The following is a 13,323-nucleotide window of genomic DNA, read 5'->3' on the forward strand; positions in this document are numbered from 1 at the left end:
GGGTTTGAGGTATCAAACAGTCCATCCCGAAGAGGTATAGTGCCAATCTCTCCGCATCTCCATGAGGCCAGCCTGGAAGCACACCAGCTCCGCTATCTCTCAAGCAACGTGTATGACCTCAACTCTGGTAGATGCAGGCCAGCACTAAACATCGCAGCATTGGTACTCTCGGCGACTGAGAGTCTGTGCTTGCACCCATTGAACCAGCCATGATGGCTCGGAGCCGGCTATCGTCCAGCTGGACCCTGCTCTTTTCCCTCGCAATACTCCTCGGATGCCTCGTTATACCCGGAGGTATGCACACCTGCCTCAGCGGTTTGAGCATTTGGACCCTAACAAGATGTTCCTTTAGTTTCCGTGAAGCATGAGAATTTCAAGAAATGCGCCCAATCTGGTTTCTGTAAGCGCAACAGAGCGCTCGCTGACGATGTCTCCGCCAAAGGCACATCTTGGAGCTCTCCCTACGAACTCGACCACACAGATCTTCATTTCGAAAATGGTCAATTGAAAGGAACAATCTTGAAGACCGTCTCTTCTCCTCAAAAAGTGAAGCTACCCTTGCTCATCTCTTTCCTCGAATCCGGAGTTGCTCGAGTCACTGTCGACGAGGAGAAGCGCATCAACGGCGATATCGAAATTCGTCACGAAAGTCAAGCACGCAAGGAACGTTACAATGATGCCCAAACCTGGGCCTTGATTGGAGGGTTAGATCTCAGCAAGTCTGCGACCTTGAGCGCTGAAACCCAGGATGGATTCACCAAAATCGCTTACGGACCGGACAACTCTTATCAGGCCGTGATCCGCCACGCGCCTTTCTCCGTGGAGTTTCAACGTGACGGACAGACGCATGTGCAATTCAATGACAAAGGCTATCTCAACATGGAACACTGGCGCCCCAAGGTGGAAGTCCCTGCCGAAGGTGAACAAGACGTTCTTGGTGCTAAGGAAGACGAAAGCACGTGGTGGGAAGAGACATTCGGCGGAAACACAGACACCAAGCCTCGAGGTCCTGAAAGCGTGGGACTAGATATCAGCTTCCCTGGCTATACTCATGTGTTTGGTATTCCCGAGCACGCCGACTCTCTCTCCCTCAGGGAAACTCGGTAAGCAGCGCGCCGCGTGATCTTATGATGAAACTAACAGCGACTAGAGGAGGATCTGGGAATCACGAGGAACCTTACAGACTGTACAACTCTGACGTTTTCGAATATGAACTGAACAGTCCTATGACGCTGTACGGTGCTATCCCACTCATGCAGGCCCACCGCAAAGATTCCACAGTTGGTGTCTTCTGGCTCAACGCCGCCGAGACTTGGATTGATATCGTCAAGTCCAAGGCCGATACACAGACCCATTGGTTCTCTGAAGCCGGTCAGCTAGATGTTTTTGTCTTCTTAGGACCATCGCCCCGAGAGATCAGCAAGAAATACGGCGAACTTACGGGCTACACCCAGCTACCACAGCAATTTGCCATTGCTTATCACCAATGCCGTTGGAACTATGTCACTGATGAGGATGTCAAAGAGGTGGATCGCAACTTTGACAAATATCAAATTCCATATGATATTATCTGGCTTGATATCGAGTATCTCGATGACCGGAAATACTTCACCTGGGACCCTCTGACATTCCCTGATCCTATCAGCATGGAAAAGCAGCTTGATGAGTCGGAACGCAAGCTAGTCGTCATCATTGACCCGCACATCAAGAACCAGGACAAATTTGATATCTCGAAAGAAATGAAGAGCAAGGGCCTGGCCACCCGAAACAAGGACGGCGACATCTATGAGGGTTGGTGCTGGCCTGGCTCATCCAACTGGATCGACTGCTTCAACCCTGCTGCTATCAAATGGTGGATTAGTCTTTTCAAATATGATCGATTCAAGGGCACCCTTCCTAATGTCTTCATTTGGAACGACATGAACGAGCCTTCGGTGTTCAACGGCCCCGAAACGACCATGCCGAAGGACAACCTGCACCACGGCAACTGGGAGCATCGTGATGTTCACAATGTCAACGGTATCACGTTTGTCAATGCTACATACCAAGCTATGCTGGAGCGCAAGAAAGGGGAGATTCGCCGCCCGTTTATTCTGACCCGCTCGTTCTACGCCGGTGCTCAACGCATGTCGGCCATGTGGACCGGAGACAACCAGGCTACCTGGGAGCACCTTGCCATCTCTCTTCCCATGGTACTCAACAACGGAATCTCGGGCTATCCGTTTGCCGGTGCTGACGTTGGCGGTTTCTTCCACAACCCGAGCAAAGAACTTCTGACTCGTTGGTATCAGACCGGAATTTGGTATCCCTTCTTCCGTGCGCACGCCCACATCGACACTCGCCGCCGTGAGCCGTACTTGATCCAGGAGCCATTCCGTTCCATCATTACCCAAGCAATCCGACTCCGATACCAGCTGCTCCCTGCTTGGTACACTGCCTTCCACGAAGCCTCCGTGAACGGCACCCCAATCGTGAGACCCCAATTCTACGTCCATCCCACTGATGAGGCCGGCTTTACCATTGATGACCAGCTCTACCTTGGCTCTACTGGTATCCTCGCGAAGCCCGCCGTCTCTGAAGAAGCCACAAGCGTCGACATCTACATCGCCGACGACGAAAAGTACTATGACTACTTCGACTATACCGTCTACCAGGGAGCTGGAAAACACCACTCTGTCCCCGCTCCCATGGAGAAGATCCCCGTACTCATGCAAGGTGGCCACATCATTCCTCGCAAAGACCGCCCCCGCCGCAGCAGCGGTCTCATGAAGTACGATCCCTACACGCTTGTGATCGTTCTTGACAAGAACAGCCAAGCAGAGGGATCTCTGTACGTTGACGACGGCGAGACATTCGATTACCAGCGCGGCGGCTACGTTCACCGCCGCTTCCACTTTGATGGATCTTCTCTCGTGTCTGAGGATATCGCCACTCCCGGCCCTCAAACCGCTGCGTACCAGAAGACAATCGCTAGCGTGCACGTCGAAAGAGTCGTGGTGGTTGACCCGCCAAAGGAGTGGCAAAGCAAGAACACGGTTACAGTGATTGAGGATGGGGCTAAGGCTTCGTCGACAGCGTCGCTGGAGTACGTTGTCCAGGGAGACGGCAAGGCGCCGTATGCGGTTGTGAAGAACCCTAACGTGGGGATTGGGAAGACTTGGCGGATTGAATTCTAGGCCATTTTATTTTGGCTAGGTTGTCTAGAGATAGAGAGAATATGCATTTGCAATGATAGTTGCTTACAACACAAAATACTCATCTTTACTTTATTGCGCTCTATACAGCTTCGACTCACTGACCTTGGGTACGGTAGGTCGAGGTGAAACTTCCTTTACGCTACTTCTCTTCTAATCCTCGTTGAATACACCACAAGGCTTCTGCATTGAGGCTAGAATGCTATGTCCGTCTGCAGGTGGGAGCTCGAGAATGCCTAGCTTTAAGTAGATAGAAAACCCGAAAACGAGGTGTGATCTGAAGGATGAATATCAAAAAAGTAAATCGTGACCTTGTCGTTGTTGATGGAAGGAGCCGAAAAATCCCACCGAGGTCAATTCAACCTTGGTCTGTCGACTAATGTGTTTGTTTCCAGTGCCCTCCACAACCGTCTGTTGGCCGACTCGAATACATCCAACTGACGAAACGGCCAAGAAAGAGTGTTTCCAACTGCTAGTTAACTACAGGAAGCTCTGAGAGCTGAGTGCTGCCTTGTGCTTAAGATCTTTGGGTTGTCCCTCGTCCAGAAACTCCAACACGGCCACGAATATGTGTTCTGCGTCGGTAGGAGACTCTCTTCCAAGGGTTGGCTCACTGGGAGGTCGGTATGCCCGCACAGTTCACTCAGTGGATGGAGTGCAATCTGCTGATCATAAGCAGCGGCTCAGATACAAGCCACTTCCCTTTTTTACATGCTTGTTGGCGGTCAAGTCTTGTTGAAACACAGGTTTGCATGACTCTAATCGTCATCTTCATCATCATCATCATCGTCATCATCACTCATCAGCATCAATCTTTCATAGTACTTTAGGCGATTGGCCTGAGCGATTTCATCCCAAACTAACTGGTCCGAAATCTCCGAGCCTCCACCATAAAACCCTTCAGGCTGCAAGATCAGGCGTTGATGATCCATGATCTCCCCGTCAATGATTCCATGATTGAAAGGCGTTGTTACAAGCAGTTTGAACACTGGACGTAGCGCAGTATTGGCGACCAGGCCGTTCAACATGAAGATAACATCGCACAACTGTCTTAGCCAATGGCTGGTTTCGAGACTCGACACACCTTCAACAATGCAGACCACCGTCTGGCCAGGAGGTAACCGCTCGATGAGCTGACTGAAAGTATGGCACAATGCTCGCAGTGAGTTGGACTTGATCTCGTCTGCAAAGTCCGGAGTATTGATGAAGTCTAGGTTAAATCTATGGCCGCTGTGGAGGAGCTGACACAGAAGGCTGCGCATCAGTCCATTTGGACCTGCCAGATACCCTTTCTCATGAAGCCCGCAGAAGTGGTGAAGCACTATGAAGTTCGTGTTTTGGCGCAAACCAAGCACGAAGAGTCCACAGACAACCGAAAGACTCGAAATTTGTGCCGAGCCGGCGTCTTCAAAGTTGCCGTTTACCCACAGAAGACTACCACGAGTGGATGACATCCAGTCAGAGAACTTTGGTGTCTTGAGAAGCTGCCAGGCTTGTCCCCGAGATTCGTCGTCCAAGTCATGCTGCTCGTGTACTACCCATTGCAGGTCCTCTAGGTGTTCGCGGAAATAGACGCCCAGGCTGTTCATAATGTCAAGTTCGGAGAGCAAAGGCCCGTATGACCGTTGTCGCGGATCTGGGCTCTCGACGCGAATTTGGCACACTTCAAGATGATATCCGCCGTTAGCTGAACTGAACACTAGGGTCGCTGATCGCCATTTCATACGCACCTGATGTTCTAGCCAGCAGGAACCCGATGGTACCATTCATGGCTTCCATGTCATTCCGTAGCGACTCGCCCAGAGCTTTGAATCCTACCTGGAGTTGTTCTGCCTTTTCTGTTATCAACTTTTGGGCTTCACGTTCTATGTCGATCTGCTTTCGCTGCATTTCCTCAATGCTGGTCTTTGCTGAAATGACGTTGTCATGTGTCTCCAAGTCTAGCCGCCCTCTCACGCATTCAAGGCATGCTTGAAAATGTGAAGCCTGTCTTGAGACGACCTTGAGAATGTCATCAATGCTCCTCCCCGATGGGCTAGAGCCGAAGAGCTGTCTTCTGGTCTTGACCACGCGATCCCTCCATTGAGGCGCCGGATTGCTATTACCATTCAACAGCAGGATTAGCTCTGCAAGTGACCGGGCAATGGTTTCATACAGCGCGACAGCGCTTCTCTTCAAGTTCGCGTCAAAGGCAAACTGATTATATTGGATCGCCGTATTGATCATGAGTGCCGGAATATCCTGGAAGGCCTCCAGGATTTTTGAACGGACATCGGCATCTCGCTTTGCCATCTGTTGGTGCTTTAGCAAATTGCGTCGCGCTCGCACAGAGGGTATATTGGGATAAAGAGAGAGATACCCCAATCACTATTTTCAAACCCGCGCTCAGGATGTTCAGCCCGTTATCCGCGGGAACCAAGTCGCACCAGGCATTTATTTCAGCAGCATTATCTCCCGTTTTCCGCCAGATTTTGCGCAAGAAATTCTTGGACCCTGCCGCTTTTTTCTCATAAGTTTGCTCGGCTTCTTGCAGCTCTTGGAAAACATCGTCGAAGGTACAACTCTTCACACTAAATCGCAGATGCTCTTCTACCATGTCATTGTAAACAGTCAGCGCTTCCCGGAGGACTCTATGCGTCCGATCGTTAGTGGCGACGATACACTTTGCTTATTATCGGCAACGCAAACCTGACTGCTGGTAGAGGCTCAATTTCCCCGCGCTCGTCATTATACACGGCAGGGGCTCCAAGAGCCTCGTGGTAGGATCCACCTCTCTGTAGGGTGAAGTCGGCTGCGACCTGTTTCTGCCTTTTGATGTCGCTTCGCCGACTGAATTTGCTTGAGAGTGTCATTTTAATGCCGCTTCGTTGAGGCTTTAAAAGGCTCGCTATGGGGGGGTGCTCCGAGAACAAAACCAAGAGAGAGTATGAACTACGCAGAGATCAGAAAGCTAAGAGGTTCATCTCTTGTAATTCGAACCTCACAAGGCTCGGAACGTTTCAGCAAAGAAGGGGTTCTGCGGCAGTTGTTTGGAACATGTAGGTAGCCGCTGCAGAAAGATATCATGTTTCACATGCGGCAGAGCTGAATGCTCATCGATACGAAGCGAACGGCTGAGCGACACGTTTTTAGCCCCAAGGCTGGGGTGGCTAAGTGTGCATAAGCCCTCTTGTCCTTGACTAGGATTCAGGGTCTCTTGCAATCTCCGGCAGGGCGAGAACTCTCCTAAACTCAATCAAATTGACAGCTTATTGACCGAGACAGAACTTGGCGGCTAAGGCATTAACACCATTGGGATAGAGAAACCGAGTTATGAAACTTGCAGAGCCGAGGGGTTCTGATCACTTCGTGAGGGCCCCTCTGAATAGCTTCTATTCGTGGATCGTCGTCACAGGCTTGCAGTAGCGCTTACTGCAAGGACAAGCTAACTCACCAACTTACGACGCTCAAACCCCTCCACGGGATGCAAGAACAAATGAGCGAAGTTGGACGGTACTGGCGCCTCGAATTCCCCTCCCCCCTCCAATACGCATGCATTAATAAAAATAGGTGCGATGGCAATGCGGCTCTTCTAGTCTCAGCTCTCTGGTCTCACCTACACCCTCCTATTCCGAGTCCCGAGTCCGACTGAAGCAGATGTTGGTTTTGTTGGAGAACTACATTTAGCTTCCGGCAACATTGGCCTGGGACAACAGAATATCTGTATCCAAGATTTCCCTCGGGCCGTCAAACACCTCCACAATGGCCGCGCTAGAACAAGAAGAACAGGCGGAGCAGCCTGAACAGCCACAACGGCCAGAAATTAAGGAAGAATCTGGGCAATCCGAAGACGAGGAGCGACCAGAGCCGCAGCCAGAACGCCCCGTATCCGCTCTCGATACACCAACCGACAATGACAGCTCCAAGGGCAAGCCGAAAGATGATCAGTCGGAATACATCCGAGCCCTCGAAAAACGACTGACTGACTTCGAAATCAAGCTCCTTCAGCTGGAATTACAGACCCGGGACACCGCGGGCAAGCGCCATGATGAAAATGAGGACGATTCGGATGTACCTGAGCCACAAAAGAGAACCAAAAATTCCGGCAACAATGAGGACTCGGGACCTGAGCCCGAGCCTTTGCCAATTGTGCGGGAGACTCGAAGACTGAATCTTGGGAACTTTGTCAATCGTTTCCCAGGACAGAAAGATCGTGGGCTGATTGAGGTTCGTATGGGCCCTTCGTCAATGGATGAGGAGTGGAAGAAGGACGAAGCATTCTGTCGAAAGCTGCGTCTGCTCAATGAGGAAGAAGCGTTGCAAAGGATGAGTGACGCCAGGGAGAAGAATGTCATCCGCTCCGATGCGTTTATGCAGGCCGTTCGCATCAACTCTTTGCCTCTGATCCACGTCCTTCTCGAGGTTCTCAATCCCGAACAAGAAATCAGCAATCCACTGCTCCTTTACCGGCCATACGCACCTCTGATCCATTACTTCGAACCACTGAAAAAGAAGCTCGCCGAGTTTGAGGCGAAAGTAGAGAATAACGCCAAGGAGGCGGGCGTGGTTGAAGAGGGAGAGCCTGCACAGGAGACGGCGCCAGATGCCTCTGACAAGAAGAAGAAGCGAGAAGCCGACGTTCAGATTCTTGAGGATTTCCGCCATTTCATGCAATTTGTTGAGACGGAAATCTTACCTTTGGGCTTGCAATTTACCGGACCCGGAAAGCATAAGAAAATCGTTCACGACGACGACCTTTGGTATCTGTACCAGATTGGAGAGTACATTTATGACCCGGCTGCGACTTCCATGTTTCAGACTAGCCCGGTCTCTACCGTCCAGAACAGAAGCGATCAGAAGATCTGGAAACTCTACCACAAACAGTGGCTTGATGGCAAGTTCCAGCTCAAATGCTACTGCATAGATCATAACGGCGAATCCTATGTCTGCGTCCGACATACCTTCATAATTGAGCCCTTCAAGAACGAACAGGACATTCTCAGCCTCAAAGTTTACCCTCTGCGGTTTGTCGAGAACATGGACGACATCCTGAAAGAATGCAAGGAGTCAGGCCAGAAATTCAAGGAGTGCCTGGACGCCAAATTTCTCCTACACAACGGGTGGGCTCTTCCACCAGAGTCGGATAACTCGCTGCAATACATTTCCAGTGATGTGATTGTTGACCAGGGCGAGGCCATGAAAACACATCTCAACTGGAAATTTGACTGGAAGTTCCCTACCGGCAAGGTCGGGGGCATGGGAACAATTGAGAATTCAGTGGTATACGACTGGAGGCTTACTGATGGGAAGTTCGTTGCTTACAACGTTCACGATTCTGACTGGGTGGACAGACGGACTGGGCGTGAGCTCAAGATCGAGCTTTGTGAAAAGGGCGATCCGTTCCTGGCAGCAGGAAGGCAGGGCAAGGAAAAGGAGTATGAAATCCGGGACGAAGATCTTTTGCTACTGCCGCGCCGTATGTTTGCATATGTGCTCCAGGAGCGAAAGTTTGTTGCTGTTGATATTCGAAATCTATCGAATGTGAAGGATTCAGGTGGAGGCGACTTTCAGAATCTGGTCATCGATGAGCAGCACATGGGCATGCTCCAGTCTTTAGTGCATTCGCACTTCAAGCGCAAGGAATTCCAGGACACGGGAGTGTACAACATCAGTCAAGATATCGTTCATAACAAAGGAAGGGGGCTGGTTATTCTCTTGCATGGTGTCCCAGGCGTTGGAAAGACCTCGACAGCGGAGACGATTGCGTATCAGTGGAATAGGCCGCTGCTTCCAATAACCTATGGTGACCTTGGTTTGTCGCCATCCCAGGTTGAGACCAAGCTGAAAGACATCTTCCGGCTTGCTCAGCTTTGGGGCTGTATTCTGCTGTTGGACGAAGCAGACGTCTTTCTCTCAGAAAGGAAGCCTTCGGATTTAGAGAGAAATGCTCTTGTTTCAGGTCGGTGCCAGCACCTTCCTGTCTGAATCAGTACTAACGAGTACAGTCTTTCTACGAGTCCTTGAGTACTATACTGGGATTCTGTTTCTCACCACCAACCGGGTCGGAACCATCGACGAGGCCTTCAGATCGCGAATCCACATCAGCCTGTACTACCCCGAACTTACCCGAAAGCAAAACAGAAAGATCTGGGAACTGAATCTGGACCGTCTTGAGAAGATCGAGGCGCAGCGGGCTGAAGCAACCGGCCAGCCACCACTGAATATCGACGTTGCCGCTATCAAGCAGTTTGCCAAGGACCACTATAAACAAAATCTGAACGGCAGAGGAAGGTGGAATGGAAGGCAGATCAGAAACGCATTCTTAATCGCCTCAGCCCTCGCTCGGTACGAGCAGGAGAATCCCGACTCGAAGCGCCAATTTTCATCCATGTCACCTCAGGGAAAACCCGAGTATGACATAACAGCCAGGCACTTCGAGACCGTGGCCAAGGTCGGCTTAGGTTTTGACAACTACCTCCAGGAAACCAAGGGTGGTAAGACTGCCGGTCAGATCGCGCTATCGCGTGGCTACCGCAATGATGCCTTTGGCAAGTCATCGGAAAGGCTGGACGAGAGACACCTTACATCTCCAGGCCAGGGCGGGCCTCTGATGGACACCAGTCCAAGCCCTCATCATCGATACGAAAGCTCCGGCGTCCGTTATGGTCAGCCGATGCAGTACTATAACGATGACCCTCGGAATCAAGGGTTAAGCGTGGATCGCGGATATGACCGGTCGCCTCAGGCTGGCTATCAGGATCCAAGAGGAAGAAACGATTTTGGGTTCCCTGCGCAGCAGCGGCCTGTCACTCCGAACAGGCATTTATCGGACCCTACTGTGAGGGCACCAGGATTCTATCAGGGGTACGGCGGGCAGGCACGTCCGGATTCTGGTTCTGACACGGATTAGTGAGGTGGAGTGTATCTCCTGAGAGTGTTTCATAGCAATGCGACAAATTCGAGTTTAAAGAGTGCTAGACTACTGCGTAGCTCACACGACCAATGCCCACATTAACCTACCAGAGGCTTGTTTTTGTTGGGAAAAGCCCCGATCTGCAGCTGACTCAGCGGACAAAAGATGGAATTGAGAGCAACCCGATTTCAGGATTATTCTTCAGGGAGTAGAATTCAGACCCTGATTCCTCGGACTATATATTCTCTATAATTGCATCCGCTGCACGTTCTCTGCCGCCTCGTGCTTGTCATCTCTGTTTTGCATTCGCAGTCTAGCGCCGCCTGCACCTCCATTTATCCAACCCGGTCCGCGGACTCCTGAGATCGGGCCCCGAGCCGACTGCTCCAAACTCACAACTCTTCGCTTCCAAACACCGCGCGATGTATATCGTGTCGCAGCTCCTCGAATATGGAGCTCCGATCTTGTACGAGTCCCGCCTACTGTGACCCCAAACTAATCCAACGTGCTGACCATGCAACAGCCTCGTCACGTCCCCCATGACCTCCTACACGGACCAAATCCTTAGCATCCATAGGAGCAGGAGCTCGGCCGGTTTCTCGCTCGATATCCCACTGATTATGCTCGTCGCATCGATCCTGAAGTGCGCATCCATGGCGGGACATACCGAGACGCAATGCTGACAGAGGCAGGGTCTTCTACTGGTTCGGCGACTACTACTCGATCGCGCTCCTCGCGCAAGCAGTTATAATGATTGCAGTGCAGCTGGTCTTGCTGAAGGTTGCGCTTGATAACCGCCCAGCACCGGGACAGAGGAGCGGCGTAGAGCATATCCCCTTTACCAGCGACGAGAGGGGGTTTGTACGACCATATGACTTTTGGCAGTGGAAGAATGCCCGGCCGTATGTTTTCGATCCAGTTCCAAAGAGCAGACACTGACTCTCTTTTTTTTTTTCGCTGGTTAGGTACTGGCTCTTCCTCGCGTACTTCACCGGAATCCTCGCCTTCATCCACATGCTCATCACTCCGATCTCCAGCTCCCCCCTCTACATCAACTTCCTCGGATACTTCGGTCTTGCCGTGGAAGCAATCCTCCCCCTGCCGCAGGTCGTCGCGAATCACCGATCGCGCTCGTGCAAGGGGTTCCGGGTCTCTGTCCTGGCTGCGTGGATCCTCGGCGATATCATGAAACTGAGCTATTTCTTCAGCAGCGCGGACGAGATTCCCTGGGCGTTTAGGCTGTGCGGTATGTTCCAGTGCGTCTGCGATTGCTACCTGGGCGTGCAGTTCTGGATGTACAACTATGCCCAGGGAGGGCTGAGGGGAGCGAGCGCGCAGGAGAGATTGGAGAAGGAGATTCCGTTGGAGGAGAAGGATATCCGCATGACTTGATGAGGTGATGACTGTCCAGGAATTGGATTGGCGCATGAATTGGGTATGAGATGGATGGCATGGCGTGGCATGGCATGGCATGGCATGAGCTTATAAACGGCCGACTGGGTTCTGACTACTAACTTCCTAGGCCTTGATTCTGATTCTGATAGATGGGTTCTTTTCTATATATTCTCCTTCCGTGTTTGCCGGCTGCGGTGTTTTGGTGGAACTGGAACTGGAACTGGAGGCCCCGCGCGGGCGTCCAGCCGACCCCACCAGACAGAAAAGACGGACGGGATGACGACTTGTATATTCTTAACGGCTCCTTATCTCTATTTAATGAACTTTCTTGACCATACTTCCTCTTCAATTACCATTGAACTATCAGAACTACAATCATGGCCACTGAACCAGAGACCATCCGCATCGGCTACGTGCCTGGTATGTCCCCCAGATACCCCTCCCCTGGGCCTCAACACCACCGCCGCAACAGCTATAGCTACCTCAAAAAATGACCAACCTCCCTCTCACGCCCCTCCCACCCCATCCCACTTCCAAATAAACCCTCACTAACAAAAACAAAAGAACACTACCTCGCCCCCCTCCACCTCTCCCTCCGCACCCCCGCCGCACAAACCCTCCCCTTCAAAATCTCCCTCGTCCCCTTCCCCTCCGGCACCGGCCACATGATCACCTCCCTGCGCGCACACGAAATCGACCTCGCCATCGGGCTCACAGAGGGCTGGGTCGCCGGCCTGGCAGGGAAATCCGCGCCCCCCGAGAGCGAAGGCGGATACAAAATAGTCGGCAGCTGGGTTGAGACGCCGCTGCGGTGGGCGATCGTTACAGGGAATGAGAGGGGGGAATTATCGGGTGTGGAGGGGTTGGAGGGGGGACGGGTGGGGGTTAGTCGGTTGGGGAGGTGAGAGGTCTCATATCCGTTTTATCTTGCTTGGAGGGGTGGTGGATGATAACTATTGCATGCTAACGACTACGGGAAAAATGTAGTGGCTCGCACATAATGTCCTCCGTGCTTAGCCAGCAACGCGGCTGGACACCGAATTCGCTAACTCCGGTCGTTCACGGGCCGTTTGGCGCCCTCCGGGATGGTGTGACGGGGAATAACGAGCAGAAGACACCCTCGGCGGAGTTCTTCATGTGGGAGCACTTCACGACGAAGCCCTATTTCCACCCGTCCCCGTCAACCCCGTCGCCTCCGCTCAAGAAAATCGGGGAGATTGTTACCCCCTGGCCGTCGTGGCTGATTGTTTCTTCGACGTCTGTATTTCCGAACCCTGGGGAAGACGAGCGGTTAGGTAAGATCTTTGAGATCCTGGATGCGGGCGTGCGGGAGTTTGAGAGGGATCGGGGGGAGGTGGTGCGGTTGCTGGGGACTGGGGAGCTGGGGTGTGTTTATGGGGAGGAGGATGCGGGGGAGTGGATTCGGGATGTGCGGTTTAACGAGGGGGTGAGGGGGGTTGATAAGGGGGTTGTTGGGGGGGTTGTGGATGTGTTGAAGGTTGCGGGGGTGATTGATGAGGGGTTGGAGAGGGAGGTTGCCGTTACGAGGGTTATTGGGATTGAGAAATGAGAAATGAGGTAAGAAAGGGAGGGATGAGGTAGAGGCAACTACAGGGTGTCGAATGGATGGATAGGTTAAGGCTCTCAGGATCAACTTGAGGGCAACATTAGCCTGCGTGAGAATAAGGTTCTTCATGACATTTGAAGATAGCTTGATATCTAGCGGAGCGGATGACTAGATAGATAGCAAAGGAACCTCATCCTACTACTGCAGCAACTCTTGACTGTCTTGTACAGGAGATGTCACCCGTATACCAATGGCGGTAGGCAGAGTGCAGAGTG

At 52.0% G+C, this 13,323-nt stretch overlaps 5 protein-coding genes across 5 annotated transcripts; 4 read left to right on the plus strand and 1 right to left on the minus strand.

Annotated features, from left to right (window-relative positions):
• Positions 1-107: 107 nt before the first annotated feature.
• BJY04DRAFT_178802 (glucan 1,3-alpha-glucosidase ROT2) lies at positions 108-3,281 on the plus strand. The gene is made up of 3 exons (XM_073709795.1): positions 108-294; positions 353-1,103; positions 1,151-3,281. Exons 1-3 carry the CDS (start codon positions 210-212, stop codon positions 3,174-3,176), a joined length of 2,862 nt encoding a protein of 953 aa, XP_073576092.1. The 5' UTR covers positions 108-209; the 3' UTR covers positions 3,177-3,281.
• Positions 3,282-3,952: 671 nt separating this feature from the next.
• Positions 3,953-6,046, minus strand: BJY04DRAFT_213811 (uncharacterized protein; the record flags this gene model as incomplete). Its single annotated transcript, XM_073715036.1, has 4 exons — positions 3,953-4,857; positions 4,925-5,486; positions 5,554-5,824; positions 5,883-6,046. 4 exons carry the CDS (start codon positions 6,044-6,046, stop codon positions 3,953-3,955), a joined length of 1,902 nt encoding a protein of 633 aa, XP_073576093.1.
• A 549-nt stretch (positions 6,047-6,595) lies between these two features.
• Positions 6,596-10,136, plus strand: BJY04DRAFT_178805 (ATP-binding protein). The gene is made up of 2 exons (XM_073709796.1): positions 6,596-9,132; positions 9,179-10,136. The coding sequence occupies exons 1-2, from the start codon at positions 6,936-6,938 to the stop codon at positions 10,081-10,083; spliced, it is 3,102 nt and encodes a 1,033-aa protein (XP_073576094.1). The 5' UTR covers positions 6,596-6,935; the 3' UTR covers positions 10,084-10,136.
• Positions 10,133-11,613, plus strand: BJY04DRAFT_178807 (PQ-loop repeat-containing protein). Its single transcript, XM_073709797.1, has 4 exons — positions 10,133-10,552; positions 10,610-10,729; positions 10,779-10,988; positions 11,052-11,613. The coding sequence occupies exons 1-4, from the start codon at positions 10,509-10,511 to the stop codon at positions 11,476-11,478; spliced, it is 801 nt and encodes a 266-aa protein (XP_073576095.1). The 5' UTR covers positions 10,133-10,508; the 3' UTR covers positions 11,479-11,613.
• Positions 11,614-11,709: 96 nt separating this feature from the next.
• On the plus strand, positions 11,710-13,168 carry BJY04DRAFT_100242 (uncharacterized protein). Its single transcript, XM_073707917.1, has 3 exons — positions 11,710-11,901; positions 12,046-12,382; positions 12,469-13,168. Exons 1-3 carry the CDS (start codon positions 11,859-11,861, stop codon positions 13,049-13,051), a joined length of 963 nt encoding a protein of 320 aa, XP_073576096.1. The 5' UTR covers positions 11,710-11,858; the 3' UTR covers positions 13,052-13,168.
• The last annotated feature ends 155 nt before the right edge of the window (positions 13,169-13,323 follow it).

The sequence above is a fragment of the Aspergillus karnatakaensis genome, assembly GCF_047715665.1.
Source record: "Aspergillus karnatakaensis strain CBS 102800 unplaced genomic scaffold BJY04scaffold_4, whole genome shotgun sequence".
Classification (NCBI taxonomy): domain Eukaryota; kingdom Fungi; phylum Ascomycota; class Eurotiomycetes; order Eurotiales; family Aspergillaceae; genus Aspergillus; species Aspergillus karnatakaensis.

Excerpts from the sequence above, each read along its gene's own strand:
- BJY04DRAFT_178802 (XM_073709795.1), top strand. The coding sequence starts at position 210 with ATGATGGCTCGGAGCCGGCTATCGTCCAGCTGGACCCTGCTCTTTTCC. Across the intron at positions 295-352 it reads ATGCCTCGTTATACCCGGAG|TTTCCGTGAAGCATGAGAAT; the intron begins GTATGCACACCT and ends ATGTTCCTTTAG. Across the intron at positions 1,104-1,150 it reads CTCTCCCTCAGGGAAACTCG|AGGAGGATCTGGGAATCACG; the intron begins GTAAGCAGCGCG and ends AACAGCGACTAG.
- BJY04DRAFT_178805 (XM_073709796.1), top strand. The coding sequence starts at position 6,936 with ATGGCCGCGCTAGAACAAGAAGAACAGGCGGAGCAGCCTGAACAGCCA. Across the intron at positions 9,133-9,178 it reads GAGAAATGCTCTTGTTTCAG|TCTTTCTACGAGTCCTTGAG; the intron begins GTCGGTGCCAGC and ends TAACGAGTACAG.
- BJY04DRAFT_178807 (XM_073709797.1), top strand. The coding sequence starts at position 10,509 with ATGTATATCGTGTCGCAGCTCCTCGAATATGGAGCTCCGATCTT. Across the intron at positions 10,730-10,778 it reads CTCGTCGCATCGATCCTGAA|GGTCTTCTACTGGTTCGGCG; the intron begins GTGCGCATCCAT and ends TGACAGAGGCAG. Across the intron at positions 10,989-11,051 it reads CAGTGGAAGAATGCCCGGCC|GTACTGGCTCTTCCTCGCGT; the intron begins GTATGTTTTCGA and ends TTCGCTGGTTAG.
- BJY04DRAFT_100242 (XM_073707917.1), top strand. The coding sequence starts at position 11,859 with ATGGCCACTGAACCAGAGACCATCCGCATCGGCTACGTGCCTG. Across the intron at positions 11,902-12,045 it reads CCGCATCGGCTACGTGCCTG|AACACTACCTCGCCCCCCTC; the intron begins GTATGTCCCCCA and ends CAAAAACAAAAG. Across the intron at positions 12,383-12,468 it reads GGGGTTAGTCGGTTGGGGAG|TGGCTCGCACATAATGTCCT; the intron begins GTGAGAGGTCTC and ends GGAAAAATGTAG.